The 27,579-nt window shown below is 46.1% G+C and overlaps 1 protein-coding gene across 4 annotated transcripts in view; it reads left to right on the top strand.

Annotated features, from left to right (window-relative positions):
- The first annotated feature begins 254 nt into the window (after window positions 1-254).
- LOC135196221 (palmitoyltransferase ZDHHC8-like) overlaps window positions 255-27,579 on the top strand; it is a 282,811-nt gene continuing 255,486 nt past the window's right edge. For 3 of the 4 annotated variants that reach the window (XM_064222861.1, XM_064222862.1, XM_064222864.1), the window contains exon 1: window positions 255-431. In XM_064222861.1, coding sequence (XP_064078931.1) covers window positions 340-431 — 92 coding nt within the window. In that variant the 5' untranslated portion in view covers window positions 255-339. The remainder of the gene's footprint in view (window positions 432-27,579) is intronic. The other variant, XM_064222865.1, reaches the window with a different exon arrangement.

Here is a 27,579-nt window from a genome sequence, read left to right on the forward strand (position 1 = left end):
GATTACAGTTAACTTTTTCACGCACATTGAACTAGATGAAGGGAAAAAAGGGCAATGAAAGAAGAACAACAAGTAAAAGCTGTTTGTCAATTATCTTCCTATAAATTACACGAGGATTAGCAATTGAAGTTCCTAGAAGATTTTCGGGAATAAATGCACACGTTACTTGTGGGAAATAGACGATTGGTGAAGGCAAGAGCCGATTTAAGAAGTAGGTGCGATGCTCATTTGTTTCTCTCATCCTCGATTGAGCAGAAGTTTCAGTCGTCTATATTGTCTGAGTGAGGTGCGGCCATGTTTTGATTGCTGAAATGGGTTGGAGTACAAATATAAGATAAAATGCCCAGTTGCAAACCCAAGACACGTTTTATACCAGCCACGTGTGCTTGGACTTTACTTCTAGCATGTACTACGCTGTTTTTCGTCTATCCGTAAGTAATGAAAGAAGAAATCGTAATGGAGGAGACCAGTAATTACAGTGTCTAAGACGTTTCTGAAAGTAAACACCGCTGCAATAAGAGACTAAGATTTATATTCCGTCGTATTCGTGTCTTTAAAATGGTTCCTTATGTCCATTTCTTACAAAATATGTATTTTGGTTAGGCTTCCAAATATTTACTGAATACCTATTTTGTAGTTGGGTCTAATGTATTTAGCGAAATGTCAAAAGTTACCGAAAGACGAAGCCATATTCAGGCATGCCTTCCAACCCAGGCGAAGAATGCTTGTTAGACAAGGGGTTGCTTACCACCCTAAGGTACTCGTTATGTGAGGTTACTTAAACTGATTAAGTAGACAAGGTATGGGATTTTTAGGAAGAGGTATTACAGTACTTTGAATTAGCCTAGCTATCCAGTAAATACCTACCTACATGAACCATTGGGTAAACAATCGAATGGACTACCTGGGCCAGTCTTGCCCGCTTGTTGACCCACCTTCCAGAGAAAGTTATTTAACACATCGTGACACTGGAGATGGACACCAGTCATGATTCATCGGTCTTGGAAGCAACACTTCGAGACCTTAACTTTCCTCTTGAAATAAGAATTTGGTTCTACAGAAGCAGTCCACACGGACTGCAAGGAATGTAACCACGGATAAGACATCCACTGGAGATTGGGGCGTCCAATGTATTTCGCCGTGTTTAATACTGGCGCCTGGGGGGTTAATTACAGTCGTCCGAATAAATATTACTTTAAGTTCTTGTTCAGTAGGTAAAACTGCATAGAAAAACCACAACTGCCATAGTCTAGGCCGCCGGGGATAAATACCCTAGATCTACCAAGAGTTTTCCCCCAAACGAGTTTTCCCCCAAACTAGAAAATAGGCTAATGTCATAATTTTAGATTAAACAGAGGTTAACAAACGTATAGGTAGCCGTGCGCAGTGCAAATTTACCTCCATGACATCTCCATGACGCTTTCAAGATTTTTACTTAAAACACTTTACGTGTAGAAGATTGACACCATCTTGATGTTTGCGAAGTCACTTGTGTCACTAAACTTTCCGTTTCATGTGCTAGATCCGCACACCACTCCTACCCATAGATGCTGGGACACTTTCCTTATAATGATCTGATCTGAAACTATGACAACGTTCGCCCTCGAGTCCAAGGAAACTCGTTTTTTTTGGGAGGAAAGAAAAAAAGGTTCGCTGGATAATTTTGAAATAAAGAGTTAAACATCAGTGTAAGGTTATGAATTACATAAATTTGTTATGTGTTCATGATAATTAATGTGAGAATATTCATTGTTTAAAAAGTAACTAGATTTGTGACTCAAATATCAACGGTTTTGCTGTGAACATTACCTACAGTGTTGTTCACGCTCTCCTATTTTTCAGTGTTGCCAATTGATATGTGTTTACCCTCCAAACTGGATATATGACATACACAAAACCGTGGAAATAAGTGAAACTATTGTAGTACATATACATATTAGTGCAATTTTATCATTATATTCCATTACTATGATAACTAGAATTCATGGAAACAGTTTGTGAATGCATCGGCGTATGTATGAAGCTCCACTAAATTGACAACAATGAAATTTTGCCATTCCTAACATGCAAGCATTAAAGGTTACATTTATTTCAGGCATAAGTACAATTATTACAAAAAAAAAAAAAAAAGTCAAGATAGTAATATAGACTTTAATCAATGGAAAGTGATAAAGAAATACAAAATTTTTGTCATAAATAATTCACTAATCTGTCATCTGCTCACAGGTGCTTTTGGTTATATGTACGTACAGTGTGTCCATAAAGTCCCAGTACCATTACAAGTATTTATTCCTCAACCATATAACATAGAGTAATGCAGTTTTGTAGAATCTTCTACATTCAAGTTTACATTCAGAGCACTTCATTCTGCAAAAATCTGCATTACTATGTTACATGGTTTATGAGCAATAAATACTTGTAATGGTATACTGAACCTCACCCTGTACATTAAGACAAAAATTGTTCCCGCCATGGCTTCACTGTCAACACACACTCAACATATTACAAGTGTAATTTGGAGTGAATTAAGAACAAAATGTGTATAATTACAATAAAATTAGCACTGTGGAGTTTCATTTGTGATGGCAGTAAGGATAAAACCACTGATTACAAGGTAAAAATGCATTTCAGTTCAAATCATGACCTGGGAAAAAGACTTCTCATGCTTTCACTAATACGTATAGGCAACAAAATGTTTTATTGTGCTGATTGCAACTGCAATCTTGAGTAATATCAATAAATGTACACTAATATTGTTCAAATGAGTGCTGGAAAGGCTGGAAAAGACGTGGTATCGATGTCGGTTACAAAAGGGACTGGATGCGAGAGGCGCCATATTGAATTTAAAAACTGCCTTGAAAACATATTTGTTCCGATACGTAATACAAACCATCGGTCCTTTAACAATAGGAAGGTAACTAGCGGCAGCTGGAACGGTCGTAAGCTTCGAACAAGTGAGTTCGTCAGTTAACTGCTTGTCCGACAGTGCTCGCGGGGCGCGACTGGGAGGTGAAGAATCACTTTTGCTTTCGGCCGTGTGTGTGGAGGACGTGTTTGTCATCGCTCTCTGCCCGCTTCATCATCGTATGCTTTGCTTTTGTTGTGAATTTTTCAACTTGGTTTGTCAGTGTTTAAAAGTGAATTGTAAGTACGTACCGTCTTTTTCATCTTTTATTACATTGATTTTATGGATCATCGGACATGGAGCTATTCCCGCTAGCCCCCCATCAACCGTAGAGTGTACCCGGGGGTGGAGGGCTGCAAGTGTGGGGTCTTCCGCTCTTTTCCAAAGATTGATCCTCAATTGCGCTCGTGCCGAGGGCGTGAATGCTCTCGGCCCGAGCCTTGTATTTGTTGTGTGATAGTGTGAAAGTGAAACTGTAAGTGCAGTATGCTTTTTCATTTTCATTTATCATCATGCCCTTGCGCTCGGTGCCGAGGGCGCAAATGCTCTCGGCCCGAGCCTTGTATTTTTTGTGTGATGGTGTGAAAGTGAAATTGTAAGCACAGTGTTCTTTTTAATTTTCATTTATTTTCATGCCCTTGCGCTCGGTGCCGAGGGCGCGAATGCTCTCGGCCCGAGCCTTGTATTTTTATACATTCAACCTACCTGTCAGATATACATAGCTGTTGATTCCGTCGCGCCGACAGAATTTTGAATTTCGCGCACACGCTACAGGTAGGTCAGGTGATCCACCGCGCCGCCGCTGGGCGGCAGGAATAGGAACCATTCCCGTTTTCCATCAGATTTTTTCTGTCGGCCATACTGGCAACATCGTTGTTGGTATCTCCGGCTGGATTTCGTTTTTGGATACAATTGATCATCGTTTTGGACCCTTTGGTGACGTATTTGGATCGTTGTACTGGCATACGCTTTTGTGGACCGTTATTTGGATTTTGGCTTGGAATTTTCATCATGATGTCTGATTCTGTAAGTGTGGTGAGAATGTGTGTGAATGAAGGGTGCAAGGTGAGAATGCCGAAGCTTCGGTTGAATCCTCACACTGTATGTAATAATATGCAGGAAGTATGAATGCTCGATGGATAACACATTGTCATGAATGTGAGAGGTTTGAGTGCTGAAGGGTGGAAGTCTCTAACTTCTTATTTAAAGAAATTAGAGAAAGACCTGTTAAGGAAGTCATCTTCCAAAACCAAGCCTAGCTCTCAATCTTCAAGTGGTTTGGTGAGTAATATTGTACCCTCCTCTAACATTATGAACGCTCCTTGTAATATTTCAGGACCTTCTCCGAATGCAGATCCTACGGACTCTGCTTCGGAGATCGCAAGCCTTAAAGCTGCGCTTATGAAAATGGAGCGTAAAATGGCTGCCATAGAAGGTAAGCAAAGTAGTGCTGTGGAAAGTGATGTGAATTTCCCCAGTGAAGTGGAGGAGGCGTCTGATTGGCCTCACAATGCTCCCAGGCCTAGACCTCTTTCAAGCTCCCAAGCCCAGAGGAGAAGGAATGTCAAAAGCCTTACGGAGGTTATGGAGGATCCCCACCAGTCAGACGTCTCTTCGGCAGAATCTGTAAAGTCACAGACTGCCAGAGAACGCATTAGAAAAAGCGTTCTACGTGAATGTTTTTCGTCTTCGGAGAATTCCTCACCTATAAGAGGATGGATATCAGCGGATCGTTCTCGTCCCTTGAAGAGGATCTGGGAAGAATCGGGCATAAACCTCGAGTCGGAACGTTTTTTCAGAGGGACTCCCCGACAGAGATTAAGAAAGCAAAGGTTTTGGCTTCTCCCGCTAAGTCGTGGAGAATGGAGAAAGAATGCTCTCCTTCCTCTCGTTTAGACCAAAGAGAAGAAACGACTAAGATATTAAAGAATATGCAAGAGTCTATTGCTTCTCTTGTCGGGGTTCTTTCGAGAGATCCTCCAAGAAGAAAGGATGTTAATCTTCCTGTGAAGAAGTTAAAAAATCCTTACTATCAACCTCCCAGAAAAGAAGATTCTTCTTCGGATGAAGGGTCTATTTTTCACAGATCCGCGAGTTCAGGGCGCGAGGCGCCATCCAGGCGTGAAGCGCCAGCCAGGCGCGGAGCGCCAGTCAGCCGCAAAGAACTACCAGTTAAGCGCGAGGCGCCATCCAGGCGCGACGCGTCAGCTAAGTGCGAAGCCCCAACCAGGCGCTATCCGATATCGTATGAGACGGCCAGCCGCGCGTGAGGATTCTTACAAGCAGGAAAAGACAATCAGGCGCAAAGCGCCAGGCAAATGAGAAGCGCCAGCCAGGCGCGATGCGCCAGACTGCCGAGAAGCGCCAACCAGGCGAGAAGCGCCAGACTGCCGAGAAGCGCCAACCAGGCGCGAAGCGCCAGGCTGCCGCGATGAAACATACAGGCGCGAAGCGCCTGCCAGATGCGTCGGATAGACGGCCGCGAAGCGCCATCCAGGCGTGAAGCGCTAGTCGAGCGCGAGGCGCCAGCCGCGCGAGAGGAGCCAGCGAGGCGCGAAGCGCTAGCCGACCGCGAGGCGCCAGCCGCGCGAGAAGATTCAACCAAGCGCGAAGCGCCAGCCAGGCGCAAGGCGCCAGCTGAACATGAAGAGCTGGAAGAGCGAGAAGTTATAAGGGGTAACAGAAGATCTTTATATAGTCATGTAATGTCTTCGGATAGCGAGTCTCCTACATAGAACCCTAATTCAAGGAAGCAACCTGGTACATCGAAGGTTACGGTTTCAACCTCCATGTCTCAGGATGTTTTAGTGGATAAGAAAGGGAGAGCTTCTAGATCTGTCAGTCTCTCTCCTTCTAGGAGTATTTCTCCTAAAGGGAATAGGTCTACGGACAAAGATTCTAATAAAAGAGCTCGCTCTCCTTCTATGATGGAGTTGGATGAAGTGTCGGAGGAAGAAACCCCGAACAATGAGGGGGTATCTAACTACAAAGTGTTAGCCTCTCTGCTCCTGCAAGAATTTGGAGACTCTCTAAGCCCTGCAGCTCCTCCTTCCCCGAGATCTTTGTTCTCCAGTACGAAGATTCCTAAATCTTCTTCGTATTTACAAATTAAACCAGCCATATCAATGAAGAAGGCTATTCAATCTTTAAATAATTGGATGAAGGTGAAGAAGGATGCTCAGAAGACAGTCTTTTGCACTCCTCCATGTAAGCTCGGGGGTAGGAGGGGAATATGGTACAGGACAGAGGAAGCGATGGGACTAATGCTTCCATCTTCCGCGGAGGCGGATTTTTCAAGCTTGGTTGAAGCTTCGAGGAGACATGCTTTGAATACAGCTAAAGCATATTGGAGCATGTCAGAATTGGATCAGCACCTCAAGGGACTTTTCCATGTACTAGAAGTTTTTAACTTCTTGGATTGGTCCCTTGGAGTGCTGGCCAAGAAGGCAAATGAACCAGATGTTTTAGAGCCTGAGGTTTTGCATTGCATTTTATCCTGTATGGATAAGGCGGTTCAGGATGGTTCGGGAGAATTGTCATCTCTATTTGGAGCAGGAGTAGTGAAGAAGAGATCATTATTTGGTTCATTTCTAACCAAAGCGGTATCTCCTTCACAAAGGTCAGCCCTTTTATACGCTCCTCTCTCGGATCACCTTTTCCCTTCGCACTTGGTGAAGGAGATTTCAAAGTCTCTTGCTGAAAAGGCAACCCAAGATTTATTAGTACAATCCTCCAAGAAATCGAGACCAACAGTACCAGTGGCGAGGAAGACTACTCGTACTCCGTAGTACCCTTTCGGAGAGGTTCCAACCTCTCGTCCTCCAACGAAAAGGAAGACAGCAGAAAAGCGAGGAAGGTCCTCCTTTCGGTCTTTCAAGAGATCAAAATAGCAGCGAAGTCCTCCAAACATCTGTAGGGGCCAGACTCCTAAACTTCGTAGGGGCTTGGGCGATAAGGAAAGCCGATCCTTGGACGCTAGCAGTCTTGGGGAAAGGTTACATTATACCTTTCCAGGACAGACCACATTTGTCAAATTCCCCAAAGGAAATGTCGGCGGAGTACAAGGACCCTGCTCTGAGGGAGACACTTCTTCAGATGGTGATAGGAATGAAGGGCAAAGAGGCAATAGAAGAGGTTCAGGATCCTTCCTCTCCGGGGTTTTACAACCGCCTGTTTTTAGTTCCGAAGGCATCCGGAGGATGGAGGCCAGTCTTGGACGTGAGCTGAACAAGTATGTGGAAAAGAAAAAGTTCTCGATGGAGACTTCTGCCTCGGTGCTCTCAGCCCTGCGAAGAGGAGATTGGATGGTCTCTCTAGACCTGCAGGATGCATATTTCCACGTTCCTATTCACCCGTCATCAAAGAAGTATCTCAGGTTTGTGACACAAGGGAAGGTCTACCAGTTCAGGGCCTTGTGCTTCGGCCTCTCCACGGCTCCACAGGTATTTACGTACCTGATGAGGAACGTAGCCAGATGGCTACACCTGGAAGGCATAAGCGTCTCTCTTTACCTAGACGATTGGCTGATAAGAGCGAAATCCCAGGAACAATGTTTGGAGGATCTGAAGAAAACACTAGAATTGGCAACAGAATTAGGACTTCTCGTGAATCTCGAGAAATCGCAGATGATCCCCAGTCCGGACTTAGTCTATTTGGGGATTCAGATGAATTCTCGGGATTTTTGGGTTTTTCCGTCCCAAGAAAGGATTCTTCGAGGGATCCAGAAAGTAACATCCTTCTAAAGAAGGACAAGAGTTCAGCCAGGGAGTGGCTGAGTCTTCTAGGGGGACTCTTTCTTCCTGGAACAATTTGTATCCCTAGTGGAGACTTCATCTAAGGCCTCTGCAATCTTCCTAAAGAGATCTTGGACTTGGAAGAAGGGCCATCTATCGGACACTTTTCCGGTAACAATGGAGGTGATGAAACACCTAAAAGTGGTGGCTGCTCCTACTCAAAAAGAACGAGGGAGTGTCCCTAGAGGTTCGGACCCAAACCAAATCTTGTTCTCAGACGCTTCAGAGACTGGATGGGGAGCGACTCTAGGGGCAAGAGAAGTCTCTGGCAAATGAAGAAAGAGCAAAAGGATTGGCATATAAATGCCAAGGAACTAAATGCAGTGTTTCTGGCATTAAAATTCTTCGAGTCAGAAGTGAAAAATCAAGTGATTCAAGTCAACGCAGACAACACCACGGCGTTGGCTTATATAAAAAAGCAAGGGGGGACGCACTCGTTTTCCCTATTCGAGATAACGAAGGACCTGTGTCATGGACGGAGGAGAGGAATATAACCCTCCTGACCAGATTTGTAAAAGGGGAAAGGAATGTCAGAGCAGACAGGCTCAGCAGGACGAACCAAGTTCTCCCCACGGAGTGGACTCTGCACGAACAAGTCTGCCAAAGACTGTGGAACCTGTGGGGAAGGCCGCAGATAGATTTGTTTGCGACGTTCCTGTCAAAAAGAATAGAGAACTTCTGCTCCTTAGTAGAAGACCCGAGAGCGTTAGCAGTGGATGCCATGCTACTGGAGTGGTCGGGACTCGACGCTTACGCTTTCCCTCCATTCAAGTTGCTAGGAGTAGTGATGAAGAAGTTCGTAGCATCAAACAGGGACGAGATTTAACTCTCATCGCCCCGTTTTGGCCATCCCAAGATTGGTTCACAGAGGTACAGGAATGGACAGTAGACTACCCAAGATCTCTTCCAAACAGGATAGATCTTCTCAGACAACCCCACTTCGAGAGGTTCCATCAAAACCTCCCCGCTCTCGCTCTGACTGCCTTTCGACTATCAAAAGATTGGTCAGAGCGAGAGGCTTTTCAAGCAAGGCTTCGAAAGCAATTGCTAGAGCCCGGAGATCGTCAACTATCCGGGTCTACCAATCGAAGTGGGATGTGTTTAGAAGATGGTGTAGGAAGAATAAGCTGTCCTCCTCCGATACCTCTGTGACCAATATAGCAGATTTTCTGTTATTCCTGAGAGAGGAATCCAATCTGTCCGTATCTACAATAAAGGGATACCGAAGTATGCTCTCAGCGGTATTTAGAAATAGAGGCTTAAACTTGGCAGAGGATAGAGATTTGCACGATCTGATAAGATCGTTTGAGACGTCAAAATCTATATATATCCTCTACTCCGCCAAGTTGGAATCTGGATGTTGTGCTCAAATTCCTTACATCAGAAAAATTTGAACCTCCTGACCGTGCCTCATTCAGAGATTGGACGAGAAAGTGTGTTTTTCTCATAGCCTTAGCGACGGCTAAGAGAATAATTGAAATCCATGCCCTAGATTCTCAGGTGGGTTTTAAGAAGGACGCAGCCATCTGTTCTTTTCAAACTCTGTTTTTGGCAAAAAATGAGAACCCTTCGAAACCATGGCCAAGGAGTTTTGAAGTGAAAAGTCTTTCAAACTTAGTGGGAGACGAAATTGAAAGAACTTTATGCCAGTTTAGAGCTCTTAGGTTCTATCTTAAAAAGAAAGAAGTGAGTGAAGGCATGTAACAAAGTCTATGGTGCGCAGTTCGGGACACGAAAAGACCCATGTCCAAGAATGAGCTAGCATATTTTATTAGAAGTGTTATTATGGAGGCTCATAGCGATTGTGCAGAGGATTCCTTTAAAATATTACGAGTTAAGGCTCATGATGGTAAGAGCAGTGGCAACATCATTATCTTTCCAAAAGAATATGTCCATGAAGGACATTATTAATGCGACCTATTGGAGATGCAACTCGGTATTTGCATCCCACTATCTTAGAGATGTGAGATTACCTATGACAAGGCTTGTTCTTCTCTCTAGGTCCTTTTGTGTCTGCGGATACAGTGCAGGGACCGAGGACACATACCGATCCTTAAACTTTTAATAAAGTCTAATATTTCCATACCATACCGGTGGGATGGGCTCTAACTTTCTTACCTGACGGCTAGTTGTTGCACAGGCGGCCATGGCCTTGTTTAGGTAAGGAACTGTGAGTTTATCTTACAGAATAGGCTTGGATAAAAACGGTGTCTTGATTACGTACATCTCCACTATTTGAGGCGGGTTTTTGTGTACTACTGGTAAAAGGTGCTTTGGTGTCGCACAGGCGGCCGTAGCCTTGCTAGTAAGGAACTAGAAATGTGCCTTTTAAAAACGGAGTAGTATTAAAGACATTGTCTAAATTCGTCATTGGACCTCTCCTTTTGAGACAGTATCAGGATTTTCTGCTGACAGGAGTGCTTGGTGTCGCACAGGCGGCCTTTGGTGCTTTTGACAGTATGAGAATGTGAATAGGTCTTACAAGAGAGGTAGTACAAATTAAAATTATTTTTGTTTATTTTTATTTATTTTTTCATAAAGAACTAGGTGTAAAATAATTGTGATTGAGTTTTGTGGTTGTTTGCAAGGAGTCCGGGGATGACTTCTTGCAATCTTAGAAACACATTTGGTTAGGTTAAGGTGATCCAGGATCGGGATTGTGCTCCTTAGGAAAAAAGGTTCTTGTCATATAAGTGGATTGAAACCCTTTGACATAGCCCTTATAGGATCGGCCAAGTAAGTGGATAAGACCCCTTTGGCAGACCTACAAGAACTCTTAGCAATAGATCAATATCTCGCTGAGGCTCTTGAGACTAAGCAGACTCCTGGGCATTAACCATGAAGTCTTCAGTCTAAACCGGTAGGAACCCAAGGTTATTTTATTTTATTACCTACAACGATTGTTTGTGATTTCTGTTAAATCAGTTATTAGCTGTCTTTACCCTCCTCCAAGGGGTGTGAATCAGGCTATATAATATCTGACAGGTAAGTTGAATGTATAAAATGATATTGTTATGATACAATAAAGTTTTTTATACATCTTACCTGGCAGATATATACAATTAAATTACCCACCCAGCCTCCCCTCAGGAGACAGATGGTGTAGAAAAAATCTGATGAAACGGGATGGTTCCTATTCCTGCCACCCGGCGGTCGGCGGCGCGGTGGATCACCTGACCTACCTGTAGCGTGTGCGCGAAATTCGAAATTCTGTCGGCGCGACGGAATCAATAGCTATGTATATATCTGCCAGGTAAGTATGTATAAAACTTTATTGTATCATAACAATATCATTTTTGTGTGAAAGTGAAGTGAAAATTGTAAGTACAGTATTCTTTTTCATTTTCATTTATTATTATCATTATGGATCAAGGATTCTGCTCATTTCCGGGATAGATCCTCATGCCCTTGCGCTCGGTGCCGAGAGCGAGAATGCGCTCGGGCTGAGCCATGTAACATTTGTTCTAATTGGTCAGAGGTGCAGTGGGTGTTGTACGAGGGCAGGAAGAAACGAAGGCCTGCCAAGGAGTCGTCGGAAAGCTCTCCCCCAACTTCCTTGGTAACCGATACTTTGTTTCTTTCCTGCCCCCCCCCACTTCAGCTCCCACGTATGGCGCCTTTCCCTTTGGGGGGGGGGGGGGGGGGGGGGTGGGGGGGGGGGTTTCGAGGTCCTTCTCTTCGCCCGATCCGTCGAGCGTAGAGGAGAGTGCTTGTTACCCGACGTGCATGTGTATTCGGGGTCTTCCATTCGCTCGGGGTGGGGCTCACCCCCCCGCGCGAGGGGTCTCCCCCCCTAACTTCCGACTATTGCTTCCTCAGGGCTCCTGCTGCGGGGGACGACCTTGGCCAGGTGTGGATGTCGCTGGGTCTTCAGGGCCGCTCAGAGCATGCCGAGCGTCCAGAGGCTGCTCCAAGCATCTGGCGGGAGCTGTGCCGGTCACCCATGGAGCGGTGACCACCACTACACGATCTCGTCTCCAGGGTACGCCGCCCCTCCTCACCTGGTTTACACCCCTCTCATGATGTCGGTGACACAACGGCCGCCGTGCAGGCCCCGATCGCTGCTGTGCCGAGGAGGGGCGTGCCTCCCCCTCCGGGTTCTTCGTGCTGCCAGCCCCAGTCTTCCGTTGCCTGAAGAGCTCGCCCCTGGACCTGCTGCCGGTACCCAGGATGTCGCTGGCTGCTGCCCCGTCTCCTGGAGTACCTGCCCTGTCTGCCGTACCTGCCGCTCCTGCTGTTCTTGCTATTCCCACACCTAGACCTACCACGGTCGGAGGCTGGTAAGAGGTCCCCTCGATCGCAGGTCCAGCGGTTCGACGCGCCGTGAGAACTGTTCTCGGTCCAGCCGCTCGCCCCAGGGGAGCGGCACGACCAGGCCTGCAGGTGGTGATCGCCTGCAGTCCCCCAAGCACACCGGTTCTGCCGGTGAGCGTGGGGGTAGCGTCAGGTCTTCCTCTCCTGTTCCTCCAACTTCCTCTGGTTACACTAGGAAGGGTGAGATAACAAGGAGTGATCGTGAGGATCGCGCCCCCCCACGATCACACCACGACGTCCTCCGTGCCAGGCACGGTCCTCGGGTCGACCAGGTCGTATGCGCAAGTGGCAGGAGGAGACTGGGAGGGGTCTGCCGCTGTTCCTCCCTCTGAAGGAGGAGGGTCTTGGGAATCGCTCTTGCTGGAGGGGCTTGATGGTCCTACTCCTCAAGATGTGGGCACTCCTGAGATCCAGAGGAATTTTGCTGGGTCATTTATTCGTCAGCACAACGACCTTGGGGAATGATCGCCAGCCGCTGGTCTGGACCAGCGGCTGTTCCTGACTGGCAGTCCTCCAAGCCTACTAGCATGCTAGTAGGAAGGGTAGGAGCATCAGGGTAGGGGGGGCTTGCAAGGACGGATGATGCTTCCCCGACTCTTGGAGGGACCATCACCGCTGTTCACGTGACGGTCCGTCTGGACCATGCATTCAAGAGAACAGGGCGCGCTCCCCCTTCGGTCCTCTTGAGAGGTTTCGGCCTCGACAAGGACCGGGACGCGTTGGAGGACGGTATCGGCTCTCTCTTGTCAGGTGCTCAATCAGCCCCACCCAGACGACGTTCATGGTGGCGGCAGACGCTTAACCTACAGTACGAGTTCGAACCCTCCTCGGGAAAACGTTTTCTCCTGACGGTACGTTTTCCCAAACTCCGATGCTCGTACTCACTTCTCCAACTGCTACTTCTGCTGGGAAGGCGAGCGAGTATCCAATTCCTCCCCCATTCCCTCTCAACTTACGGCTACGAGGGAAAGGGGAGGGATCCTGCAGAGCGTTCTCTGTAGGATTCCACTTTGGGGACTGCGTTCCTGGGGGGGGACCTTCAGGTCCTACCGGACGTAAGTCCCCGTCGTTGAGGAAGGATCCTGCCCCATCCAAGATTCCTACGGGAATCAGGAGGACCACCAACCGATGATCGTCTGACGAATTCGGTGGGGGTTTCGCCGAGCGCTTAGAATTCTTCTGAATTTCTAGCACTCTCAAAGTGTTCGGGTTTTTTGCGATCTGCAGACACTTGGGCGAAACCACGGGCCAGAGTGGGCTAAACGAGAATCCTGGATAATTGTTACTACGATTATCGGGAATCTCGCCGAATGCTCGAATTCCTGGAATCTCTAGCGCTCGGAAGAAGCACTGCTGCTGAAGGAAGAATATCTCACAGTAGGCGGCCAACCCTGGGATAGAGAAGAACGGACGGGAACATCCAGTTTGGCTTGAACTGTCGTCTTCAGTATTCTCTTCGCCATTGAAGATTTCCTTCGGGGAAGACTTCTTCACTCTCTTGATTAGAGAACAAAGGCGGTTGATCTCCAATCCTTATTCTCTTCCTCGAGGGGAAAAAAATTAGGATGGAGGTCGTTGTACAGAAACCTACAAATATACTACATATATTACCCTCGCGACATGATTCTGTTAAGCAGTTGAATTGTCCGGGGTGTAGGCGCATACCGTTGTTAACTCTACGGATTGTGACCGAGACGTCTAGTATCCTAATTGAACTGCAACTCGGGGGGCTGTCTTCCAGGGACGTTACCAGTTTCGATTTTTAGATTACTTATGGTTTATCACGACAACACCAACTCGGCTTTTGTATTTACTGAAATCCATTCGTTTAAATAATTGCCGAACGCATTCCTTCGTGGAATGGATTACCTGGCAACTCAGGATGACGAGTCAGCGAGAGCTACTGTGTATTGAACTGCCCGTAGCAGCTCGGTACCAGCTGGCTCTCCGAGATGCACGGTCGGTTATGTCTCTCTCCCCTGCATTGATTGAATACCGAACCGTATCTGCCCAACAATCACTGTCTTAGGTCTCTGATTAACAGGAATTCTCGCATACATGAATGACCATCTACTGCCGTGACGCTCGATTTCATCGCCTTCGACATTGCGAGAATTTTCAATAAAGATATCTCTTGGGACTCTCATCTTGTGTTTACCGCACGGTAACAGAAGTCTGTACTAATCTCCCGCTGCATCGCACTGCGATAATGCGGAATGATTTCTGCAGACATCTGAGTTTGTCTTCAAAATATCTCGTATTCGTAGGCGTGCAATTGTTCATTGTTCACCCCGAATTAACAGATGTATCGAAAGACATCGCCTACTCCCCGACCTGCCAGCTCTACTTCCAAATGTTCAGCCCATGAGAAGCAGTTCTTCAGGCAGTACTTCCCTGTGTTTTCATTACTGAAAACGCCCTGCTTTCATTGCAACTACGACTCCTCACCGGACAGCAATGAAATAGCGGTTAGCGTTTTCAGTCATTTGTAAGCACAGGTTCAGAATCTTGAGAATCTTTCTCTCGATTTGGCTGTGAAGACGTGGGTGGCATTCACCTTCCACCTTCGTCTTCAACGGCACATAGTGTTGTTTCTCCTTAGCTGAGATTCAACTGCTATGAGATTTCTGTCTTGTCATCAGGGACCTCAGTCTCTAGAAGGCAATTGACTTTCGCCTGTTGGGCACATACCTTAAGAGAATCGTCACCTTGCCATCCGGCATCGGTGGCAAACAAATAGACGATTTGTATGGTCTCTCGGCATACTCCTTTAAAGGCGAAGGTCACGTGACTTGCTCGGATGCTTGGACAGCTTGCCTCACACAACCGAACGCAGTCAGTCGGCAGCTGTCAAAGCGCCCAAGTCAGTTGCGAGCTACGCTGTGGACTTATTTCAGTGGTTCTAGATCAATCATTACTAGACGGAGAGACTTCGCCGCAGGGGGATATGAGACTGCGAGAGGCTTCGCTGTAATGGGATTTAAGATGCAAGACACTTCGCTGCAGACGGATAGACCAGTATGGGTACTGGACATCACCGAAGATTATGCGAGAAGAGGGATAGGTCATAGCGACTATTCCCTTCTTTTCGTCTGAGGGAACTGCATGGCTTTTTCCTGCGAAGTCAAGCATCCAGGGGATGGGGATCCGTGATGCTCGATTTCATATCGAACTTCGTAGCGAAGACTCAGAATCCTTCGGTTCCTGCCGATCAGTTCGAGTCCTTCACAATCCCCTCCCTAATGGACTTCACCGCCTTCGATGCGAAGGAGATGCTGCTTTGTCCTGTGAGGGCGCGATGACGCTATCTGAAGAGAACTCGACACCTCAGGTCTGAGTGTTGATGCCTCTTCGTTAGCACCGGGATGACCAAGAAGAATATACTTTCTTTCTGGCTGCGTGAGGTGATCAGGAGGGCGTACGAAGCTGATGGTAGCGACGACATCCGTACCCTTCGTCCGAGAGCCCACTAAGTCAGAGATATTGGTTCTTCCCTCGCGTTCCGCAAGAACTTCTCCGTGGCGCAGGTACTGAAGGCAGGGGTCTGGTCCAACCAGACCACATGCACCTCCTTCTGCCTTCAGGATATAGCCCACAGCTCCTTGGACACTGTTCCTTAGGACCCGTGGTGGCGGCTCAACACATTGTGTAACTAACCCAGACCCTAGCAGGCTGAACAGCATCGATTCCTGGTGGGACTGTAGAATGGATGAGTGAATGAGAGTGTGACTAGCTCCTCTTTCCCATCTTTTTCTCCCCTCTACCTGTGGGCAGAGGGACACGGTCGTCACCCTGCTGGAAAGGATGAGATGCAGGTAAGCTACTCAACCGAGCCCCCCCCATCCTATCCCTTTCACTAGGGGTAGGATCGAGTTCATCCACCACTTCCCACAACAAGGGGGGGTAAGTGGAAGCCAACAAGAGACAACCCATGACTTTATATTGCCCTTTGCAATAGGAACAAGTTCTTGCTTGCTAGTTTTAAGAGGTACGCTTGCCTCCCTCTTATTACTTGGGTCCAGAGGTCTGACCATTGATCCTGCGGTTCATACCCTGATCAATTGGGCAGAGGCTAGGATCCCTCCCTCTGCTCTTACGACCAGGGAGGGAATCCAAGGTTGGGCAAACACCAGTCTGTTCACAAAGACTCAAGATTCCTCCCACCAAGAAGTGAGTCTTTCCTATTGTTAAAGGACCAATGGTTTGTATAAACGTATTGGAACAAATGACAATTTGTCGAAAATTGCATTTTTTCCCAACTATACAAACCTGAGATCCTTACATATAGTCCCACCTCATGCCACCCCTCACTCTGCATTTTTTCCCTGGGCCTAAAGCAAAAGTGATGCTTCACCTCCCAGTCCCGCTGTGCGCGCACTGTTGGACAAGCAGTTAACTACCGAACTCCCTTGTTCAAAGCTTACGACCGTTCCAGCTGCCTCTAGTTACCTTCCTATTGTTAAAGGACCTCAGGTTTGTATAGTTAGGAAAAATGCAATTTTCATACATTCAACTTACCTGTCAGATATATACATAGCTATCGACTCCGTCGTCCCCGACAGAAATTCGAATTTCGCGGCACACGCTACAGGTAGGTCAGGTGATCTACCTGCTGCCGCTGGGAGGCAGGACTAGGAACTATTCCCGTTTTCTAATAGATTCTCTCTGTCGCTGGGAAGGTAAACATATGTTGCTTTCCCTCCTGATTTGATTTCGTGTTTCATCGCCATCGATCTTCTGGGCCGACTTTTACAGGGAAGTACTGGATCGCTGGTTTGGCATACGTTTTTAATAACTTTTTAATAACTTTTTAATAACTTTTAATGAATTAACTTCGAAGTTTTCGAAGAAAGAGTATGTGTAACTACCGAAGTGTTCGGTAGACAATTACATAGTTTGCAAGAAAGGGAAATATAAATATTTATTCATTGATGAAGTGTAATAAATGTTAGAATTTGATTGAGGAAATAAGGTAACTTCCTATTTGAGGAAGTCAGAAAACATAGAACTAGATATGCTTTCTTTAGAAGCTTTAATAGCCCTCGTTCTGACAAGCAGTTAGAATATTAACAGTACTAGTAGTGTTGTTTCCTCATCACCTTCTTACTTCACAGAAACTACAAATTCATTTGCAATTTGAAGATAAAGGAATGTAGTGCAAGATACGAGCTATTATAAGGTAGAAGTGATTATAGTGTTCCCCATTGCATTAGAGGGTGCGTCTGATCGGCTCTGTCTCGCTCCCAGGCCTAGACCTCTTCCAAGCTCACAGGCCCAGAGGAGAAGGAATGTCGAAAGCCGTACGGAGGTTATGGAGAATCCCCACCGATCAGGCGTCCCCTCGGCAGGTTCTGTAGAACGTCCCAGACTGCCAGGGATAGCCATTGGAAAGGCATCCTAATTCAATGTGTTCCCCTTATTATTATCGTCTTAACGAATAAGGAGAAGAAACATTCAACGGCGTAGGTTAAATGAAAATGCAAGATAATCTCGTCTGGCTATCGGAACCTCAGAAGAGACGGAGAAAGGTTGCGGTAGAGGCATTGCCCTATCCGGGTTCGTCCCCCCGTACAGTTGGACGGGGGGGGGCTCTATCCCATGGGGGTTTGAAATAGTTATTTCAATAAATTCCTCATCGGTACATGTATATGAAAATATATCTATTCTGAGAAGATCGAATTAGATATTAAAGGATATTTGTTGATCGAATGAATTATATGGATCTCGTTTAGTGATTACACACATATATATAATTTTTAAGCTTCTAGCTCCTTGGGCATGAAGCTCCGGTAAAGAGGCTCAATGCGCCTAAAGCGTCTGAAACAAGGCGCAAAGCGTCTGAAACGAGCGCAAAGCGTCTGAAACGAGGCGCAAAGCGCCTGAAGCACGATGAACCAGGATCTTCATCTCGGAAATGGAAGTCCTTCTCATTCAGAAGAAAGGGAGGGCTATGTCGAAAATGGAAGTATTGTCGAATTCTAAGCAAGAACATATACAAGAGATCGAAACCTTCCGCACACAAAAAAAAAAACTGAAAAAACCTTCCGCACAAGCGGAACCTTCCAGAAGGCGGAAGATTCCAGATTCAAATAACCTTCCAGACGTACAGAACTTTCCAGGCGAGGATCGCCTTTCAGATGCTCGGAACTTTCCAACAAGAAAACGTTCCAAGGGCGATACGTCTTCTAGGATCCAGGAGTATTCTGATCACGATACTCCTCCCAGGCGCCAGGAGTATTCGGAACGCGATACTCCTGCCAAGCACCAGGAGTATTCCGACGAGCATGATACTCCTCCCAGGCGCCAGGAGTATTCGGAACGTGATACTCCTACCAGGCGCCAGGAGTATTCTAGGCAAGATACTCCTGCTTAGCGCCAGACACTTTCTCCTACAAGAAGAGCTTGACAACCGCCGAGAGTCCTCCAGACGAAGGGTGAAAGACATTCAAGGCTTTTCCTGATAGGGACGGGAGTTGTCGCGCAGGCGGCCGTTGCCCTTGTCAGGATCGTCTTATTGCAATAAAGGCTAGAGCAAGTTCGGTTTTTTCCAGGCAGGGACTCAAGATGTAGCACAGGCTGCCGTAGCCCTTGTCAGGTTAGAGTCGATACTGCGAATAGCCTTCACCTTTCGAAAGGAAGCGCTCTCCTTCGGTTGCTCAATCTTGCCCCAAATTGAGGAATGGAAGATAGAGCAGAATTGTGAGAATTAGTTCAGTATTAGTAAGAGGATATTAAAATCATCCTCCTTCCAAAATAGATTGCAACCAACCATTTACAGAAGAGGGGCAATCGTTTGGAAGTTGAACAAGATTCGTACGAGCTCTCATTCATTGATTAGAGGCTCTTCCAGATAAGAAAGGCGTAAATACGGACTTATCTCCAAGATAATAAAAGCTGGAGAGATTTTCTCTTCGATCCTCGGTTGTCATTTGCAATATCTTTCGACTAATACTCATTCGGGATTATTGACGAAATGAACGAAGAGAGTAAGATTTCTATTCTTTCTCTGCATGTCAGAAAGGAAAGAGTGTCGTAGAAGGCTTGCTGTATATGACTACTGAATGACAAGTCATAATACGCATACCATAGTTGCCTGTCTGGTTCGCTACGGAATTGTCTATATCCTTAAAGGATTTTACTAGTAAAGACTTCGCTTAAAAGGTTTATTACGACAATACCTATTCAGCCTCGGTATTTAACAAAGGTTGTTTGCCTAAAATTTGCATTATTGAGAGTTTTCTTAGACTCGAGAATAATTTTATTATTTCCATTCATTGAAAGGAGTAACTGGCAACTCAGAATGAAGGCAGCCAGGCAGTGAACGACACGGCTGTAATTGTGAGCCAATCTAGTACCATCCGGTTCTCGGTCGTGAATGGTTGGTTACATCTTTCTCTCCTAAAGGATCGAATGCTTCACCGTATATTCCCCATAAAATCAGGGACTTAACCACGAATTGAGGGAATTTTTTAGGCAAACATGAATAACATCGTATTCGTTTTGCTAAGGATATCTCTCTGCCTCGGCGAGGAAAGAATGTAGTAGAAAATTCACCTTAAGATAACGATACGCTTAAGCCTTATGCACACACCGTGGTTAATTACAGCGCTCCTACTATCCTTACAAGAGTTTCCTAGATGAATGCTGTTACCACAATGTGATAGGATTATAAAGAATTTTAATTAGGCAGAGCACGATTTAACATTCATTGGAAAGAGTTGTCAGACCCTGCGGAAAATATTCACAGATATCTTCGCAAGGCAGAAGATGAACGACCTTCTTATAGATTGCTTCCTTTTCCTCGAACAAGAGAGGTAGCCAAGATACGCCATCTTTAAATTTTAAGAGGGGAATAAACTTTAGTTTTTTTCCCCCTAGTTGTATATATTCTTAACACATATTATTAAAATAAATGGGCATCTAAGGAAGAAGATGAATGCATCATTTGGCAATAAAAGGTTGGATTCACAGAAGTCACGTTCTTCTTTCAGCATGTGTCGGAATGGTTTTTCTAAGAGATTTGATCGGAATCTATTATAAATATTGGACCTGAAAAACCTATTCACTCTGAGTCTGTCTGCTGCAGACTGACCAGAAGTAAATATGAATGAGAGGATTTTTCAATGGCAAGCTTGATAATTCCTTTAAATATGTGAAGACATAGAGTTGCTGCAGATCGTGCTAGATAGAAAGGGGAAACTGTCCTCTTCCGATACCTCTGTGAACTACATAAGGATTTTCTTCCCTTTCAGAGGGAAGAATCACCTTGGTAATTTATGCTATCATGAACACAGTGAAAAGATATATTCTGTCTAGACAAAGAATATTAGAGATAGTAGAGATTAGATCTTCGGATCTTATACAATACCTCTATACGATAAGATTAAGAGATCTTATACTTAGATGGGTATCCTAATTTGGGCTCAGATTCCGTGGTCCGACAAGATGGAACTGCTCCTAATCAAATGTTTCTCTTGGTCCTAAACGATCAAGAGGACAAGTGAAATTTTGGGCTTTAGAATCTGGAATCAATTCTATGACGACTGCGGCAATGGGTTCGGCCAGCATAGTAGGTTTGGCAAGAGAACTAAAGCCTTTTATTCCTGGATCAACGCTGTTAGATAGAGGTTTCGTGTCCGGGTAATGTAGTGAACATTGTCATCTACAGAAGAAGAAAAGGTTTAAACGTTTACTGACAGAGTCTTTGGAATGCGAGAAGGGCTCAAACTACTTCCCAAAAAGGTTCAGAGAGATACATTCAAGAGCTAGAAATCAACCAATTTCAGCTCAGAATCTCTTTAAAGTCCAAGCTCCTTCCCTTCCTTCGGGCAAGGATAGGGAAGCTTCTTGCAACGAGAAAACTCATCAACATGTAGGAGGAGAACTCGTTGCAACGGAAGTATGCAATAATGATCCTCCTCGGAGGAAGACTTGTCTTCTTGGAATTTTGAGATTTCCTATTGTCTACGGGATGGACGGACTAAATTGTGATGAATGTGCAGAGCAATTAGCGTCTTTGGTAGGAGTACTTTCTAAAGATCATACTCGTAAAGGATGATAGACTTCTGATGAAGAGATCCAAATACCGATCTCCTGTCGGGCGCGACGAAACCCTACAGGGGAGTTGTCGCACAAGCGGCCATCTCTGGGGGGAGCGATGCGTTAGCAGGCGAGACGTGGGAAAGGAAGTAACTCCTGCCAAGCGTCTGGCGCCAACTAGGAGCCAGGCGCCAAGTAGGCGCAAAGAGCCTGACTTTACTATAGATCGTTCTAGGCCAAGATCTTCATCCAAGCAACAAGAGCCAACTGGAGAAGAGAGAACTCCTGATAGGAGTATAGCGCCCGCTAAGCGCAATATACTTGCCATTCGAAAGGCCATTCCATGAGCGATACTCCGACCAAGTCACAGGAGTATTCGGAACTAGATGCGCCTTCCATAGGTCAGGAGTATTCGGGAAGAATGATACTCCTGCCAGGCGCCTTGAGTACTCTGACCTCGATACTCCTCCCAGGAGCCAGGAGTATTCTAGACTTTTTACTCCTACCAGGCGCCAGGAGTATTCGAAGCGCGATGTGCCTACCAAGCGCCAGGAGTATTCTGAGCTTAATACTCCTAACAGACGCCAGGAGTATTCGGAACGCGATACTCCTGTCAAGCACCAGGAGTATTCCGATGAACACGATACTCCTCCCAGGCGCCAGGAGTATTCGGAACGTGATACTCCTACCAGGCGCCAGGAGTATTCCGATCACGATGCTCCTCCTAGGAAAGCGATACTTCTGCCAGGCGCCAGGAGTATTCCGAGCACGATACTCCTCCCAGGCGCCAGGAGTATTCGGAGAGCGATACTCCTGCCAGGCGCCAGGAGTATTCAGAGGACGAGGAGTATTCCGATCGCGATACTCCTCCCAGGCGCCAGGAGTATTCGGAGCGCGATACTCCTGACAGGCGCCAGGAGTATTCGAAGCGCGATACTCCTGCCAGGCGCCAGGAGTATTCGGAGAGCGATACTCCTGCCAGGCGCCAGGAGTATTCAGAGGACGAGGAGTATTCCGATCGCGATACTCCTCCCAGGCGCCAGGAGTATTCGGAGCGCGATACTCCTGCCAGGCGCCAGGAGTATTCTGAGCTTAATACTCCTAACAGGCGCCAGGAGTATTCGAAGCGCGATACTCCTGCCAGGTGCCAGGAGTATTCGAAGCGCGATACTCCTGCCAGGCGCCAGGAGTATTCGAAGCGCGATACTCCTGCCAGGCGCCAGGAGTATGCTGAGCTTAATACTCCTAACAGGCGCCAGGAGTATTTGGAGCAAGATGCGCCTTCCAGACGGCAGGAGTATTCGAATAGTTTTACGACTGTCAGGCGCCAGGAGTATTCTAAACAGGATACTCCTCGCGCCAGCCAGGCGCAAGCCAGGCGTTAGGCTTCATCCAGATGAGATCCAGTTCAAAGAAAGTCCTAGTCTTCTTTGAAACAATGGTGATCTCTAAAGCATTTCATAAGTGACTTGATGATACCTTCAAACAGCTGAGAATTTAAAAAGCTCTAAAGTGCGAGCTTTTGCAAATTCTTGTTCTTTTCGTAACAATATGTCAGGAAGACATATTAGCTTTAACATATAGGAGATGCAATTATGGGTTGACTTCTCATTACACGAAGGACTTCAAGTTAACCTACGAGAGATTCTTCTCTCTTGGTTTATACGTATCAGCGGATACGTTGCTGGGATAAGGAGCCGACACTGATCCTTTAATAAGGAGTTGAATTTATTTTAACTCAATGATTTTTATTGGAGGTTTTGAAAGGAGTTTGGGGGATAACTCTCTTTCAATTTAGCGCGAACCCTCATGTTAGGAACAGGTGATCGGGATCGGTGTTGCGCTCCTTAAATAAGTGCGTGTTGTCATATAAGCGGATGTGCTCCCATTGACAACGCCAGTTTAGGATTCTGTCGAGTAAGTGGAAGAGACCCCATCGACAGATCCACAAGAACTCTTGGCCACAGATCACTATCTCGCTAAGGCTCTTGAGATGAAGCAGACTCCTATGCAATAGCTAGGAAGTCAATCCTTCGTCTAGAAACACAGAGGAACTAAGGTCTATAAATCCTACAACATATGTTGTTTACCTGTCTAGTCATAACTAGCTGTCTCTTGCCCTCCACCAAAGGGTGTCAATCAGCTATGTATATATCTGACAGGTAAGTTGAATGTATGAAAATGATATTGTTATAATACAATAAAGTTTCATACATACTTACCTGGCAGATATATCAATTAATGACCCACCCAGCCTCCCCGCAGGAGACAGGTGGAAGAGAGAATCTGATTAGAAAACGGGAATAGTTCCTAGTCCTGCCTCCCAGCGGCAGGCAGGTAGATCACCTGACCTACCTGTAGCGTGTGCCGCGAAATTCGAATTTCTGTCGGGACGACGGAGTCGATAGCTATGTATATATCTGCCAGGTAAGTATGTATGAAACTTTATTGTATTATAACAATATCATTTTTCGAGACAAATTGTCTTATTTATGGTTTTATCTACGGTTGACCCTTTACATACTCTTGTTTTTTTTTTCCATCTTTCCATCCGCCTGTGGTGTTTGCGCATGGTAACACTGCATCCCGGGCTATAAATAATATCCTATTTCGGATATTAATGGTGTAATTCGCATACAATAAATTATTAAAACACTTTTCAGTTGCAAATGAGCACCCAGATATCCTTTTATTTACCTAAAACACCTAAAACTTACACATAGCATAATTATTTAAAGCCTGGTCGCAGTGTTACCATGCAAAAACACCACAGGCAGATGGACAGATGGAAAAAAACAGAGTATAGGATCATGCAATATTGATTAAAATTAGTTATTGGTTCAGGGAATATAAACAATTATTAGGATCTTAAGAGTCCCCTAGTCACTTGAAGCCCCTAGCAATCTGTTGTCTAATGATTTGTGCACAGGAAGAAAAGTCCCCTTTTGGGCTAACTGGCTACAATTTGATCTGTAACTTGCATTGATAAAGTCGAGAAGGCTCTGAAGTCTTCATGCACTGAATCGCAGATGACAAGGTCATGTGGCCAGGGGAGCTTTTCTTGCAATGCAGTGATGCCTTTGAAGTTTTTGCAGAACATGTTTACGAGAGGAATGCTCTGCTTGAGGCCAAAAATATTCTTAAGATGTTATATCTAATGTATTCATGGCTACTCACAAAGATGGGAGATGAAAGCGCTGATCATTTGGCTGGAAGGTGGGTTAGCCGGGGGGGGGGGGGGGGGGGGGGGGGGGGGGGGGGGGGGGGGGGGGGGGGGGGGGGGGGGGGGGGGGGGGGGTGGGGGGGGGGGGGGGGGGGGGGGGGGCAAATCACATTGCCTGGAGGTTGGCTGTCACTTGTGGTGGAAGTGACCCCCTGCTTGAGGTGTGTCAGTAAGTTCCCTGGGGGTTGTGGTGGTCCCTGATTAATTTATATCTGGAGACTATTATATTAGGTCCAAATCCTCACCTTTAAGAACATCAAGGTGTTGAAATAGCAGGTAATGCTGTAAGCCACTTTATGTTTAATTTTGCATGGGAGATGAGGGGGTCAGAGCTCCTGAGAAACTTTACTCTCTCCACTATGGCGTCTTAACGTTACCGATGAGTGCAGATTGTGAATTACTACGTGACATCTCTTCTCAGGCTTCAGGGGATGTGAATCACGATTGTTGGGCTTCAGTCCAGTGGGCAAATGAGAGGTTCTTGTCTTTTTTTCTACTTGTTTGTGTCTGCCAGCCCACCAGACCCCTCATGATAACTCTCATCACATCCGCAATGGGGGATTTGGTGGAAGAGATAGGGTCAGGAGATTCATGAGGCATTGTTTGGAGGAGAGGAGGTTGGGAGTTCAATGGTCCCCTCAGAACAGTCTATAGGTGATGGGGCACTTCAACAGAGAGAGAGAGAGAGAGAGAGAGAGAGAGAGAGAGAGAGAGAGAGAGAGAGAGAGAGAGAGAGAGAGAGAGAGAGAGGCCAGTTGACACCTTGGTGGGTATGGGCATTTTGGTTTCCTGTCGCACCCTCCCTTCTCCCGTGTTGCTAGGAGGCAATGAAATAATAGATGCCACATTCAAAGGAGTCTGGTGGCTTTCTGTACATTTGTTTAATGATTCCTGCACTACTTTGATCATATCCCAGATCTGTGCGAGATTGTTATTTGTTTCCATAGTTTAAAGACACTAGGGATTCCTGTAATACTTTGTTCATGCCACAGATTCTTGAAAATTTATGATTTGTTTCCTCAGTTTTTTCTGAGTTTTTACCAATTATTTCTGAGAGGGATTTTGCTGTTTGGAAGGCATTTTCTACCATGTGGTACACCACAGGTAGGCTTAGGTTAGCAGACCCCATAGGGGGCAGATTCTAAGGGTCATTGGCGCAGATTTCCACCGAGCAGGTCCTTAGCCGCTTAGAGATATATATTATTTTGTTCATGACACTTAGATATATATTATTTTGTTCATGACACTTACCTGTCAGATATATATATAGCTGTATTCTCCGAAGTCCGACAGAATTTCAAAACTCCCGGCACACGCAGTGGGCGGCCAGGTGGTTAGTACCCATTCCCGCCGCTGGGAGGCGAGTTTCAGGAACCATTCCCATCTTCTATTCAGATTTTCTCTGTCGCCGGTGCTGAAAACAACTGTTTCCAGTACCTCCGCCTAGGATTTTGGATAAACTATTTGTTCACTTGAGTATTGATTGTCTCTTGGTTTTTTGGACTTTGCTCAGTGGATTGGCATACGCGATTGTGGATTTTGATTGGAATTTCTCTAAATATGTCTGGATCTAGTTCAACTAGTTTTAGTGTGTGTAGCGTGCTTGAATGTAAAGTTAGGCTACTGAAAGCTTCGGTGGACCCTCATACAGTATGCACGAAATGTAGAGATCATATTTGTTTGATGAATGATAGGTGTAAGGCGTGTGAAAGATTGACTGACAATGAATGGAAGACTTATGATTCGTATGTTCGTAAGCTTGAAAGGGATAGAATCAGAAGATCTTCCTCCAGAAGTGCTTCTGTAAAGAATCAGGGTAGTGATTTGCATTCTAACCCACCTGTAGATGTTGTTACATCTAACCCTGTGGATTTGCCTTCGGGCAATGAACTTATACCTTTGGAAGGTATTGCCTTTTCTTCCATCATGGAGTCGATTCGTGCGCTAGAATCGAAAGTGCGTGCATTAAATACCACAGTGAAGTGTAGTGAAAATGTTAATGCCCCTAGTGTAGTGGAGGGGGCATCAGATCGGTCCTATAGTGCCTCTAGGAATAGACCTCTGTCGAACTCCCAGGACCCAGGGAATGGACTTGTCGAAAACCGAAGGAGGGCTACGGGAAATCCCCACCGGTCTGGCTTCCCTTCAGCAGAACCTGTGGACGCTTCCCAGGCTGCTAAAGCTTGTGAACGAGCTCGGATATTGAAGGAGTGCTTTTCTTCCTCCGAGGCGTCCTCTCCTTACCGGGGATGGAGCTCTCGGAGGGCCTCTCACGGGGAGAGCGGGATTGACGTTAGATGTCGTACAGGCGGCCATCGTCTTTCTCGTCCTCTTAAGAGAGGTTTTAAGGAAGAGGACACTTCTTGTCCTGTTCTTTCGTCATCACCCGAACGTTTCGAGGACTTGACTCCTAAGAAGAGATACAGGACGTCCTCTGATGAGGACGCTTTCGAACACTATCGTCGGCCTAAAGTTCAGAGGAAGAAGAGGGCTTCCATTCGCCCTTCTTCGCATATGATGAGTCTTTCTCCTGAACGTAGAACTTCTCCATCTAATGAGACAAATGTGCAGTTGTGTCAACAATTGTCGTCTTTCTTCGCAAGAAGAGAAGAAGAACCCCAACATCGTAGAAAGGATCTTTGGCTTCCTGTTAAAAGATCGAAGCAACCCTTGTCAGCTTCTCCTCATTCTTCAGCCTCCCCTTCGTCGTCCTCTTCTGGATTCTTCAGACTCAACCGAAAACATGCAAGTGCTTCCAGAGAGAAAGTTTCCAGAAGAGGGGGGGGGACAGAAGCGTTAGATGTCGCACAGGCGGCCCTCGCTTTTGTCAGGAGGTTGAGAACGTTCAAGAGAAGCTTCGTTACGACGTTCGCCAGGCTTCTGCATCAACTCGAGGATTCCTTCCCTTCAAAGAGAACAATGTTTGGAGTATGATTCTGATCTTACCCCTCAAGAAAGAGAATTGGTATATAAATATCGACAAGAGGCTCGTGAGTTGGAGTATGAGAAATCTCGTCTCTCAGAAGGGAGACGTAAGACTTACCAGGACGCTCGCGAGGACGCCCCGATGCAAGTTAAGCGTCCTGAGCGAAGTTTGAAAGACGCCCGACGTCCATCGGAGCAAGTCCCATTTCAGGACGCTTTTGAGGACGCTCCGTTACTGGATAAAGCGGTACGTCTTATAGATAATAAAGCGCAGCGAGATCGACAACTAACGCTGGGAGACGTGCGACTTCCTGCAAGTCCTAATTCTCGCTCTATTAGCAAGGACGCTCGGGATGACGCTAGACGCCCTACTAATAGGG

The sequence above is a fragment of the Macrobrachium nipponense genome, chromosome 17, assembly GCF_015104395.2.
Source record: "Macrobrachium nipponense isolate FS-2020 chromosome 17, ASM1510439v2, whole genome shotgun sequence".
Classification (NCBI taxonomy): domain Eukaryota; kingdom Metazoa; phylum Arthropoda; class Malacostraca; order Decapoda; family Palaemonidae; genus Macrobrachium; species Macrobrachium nipponense.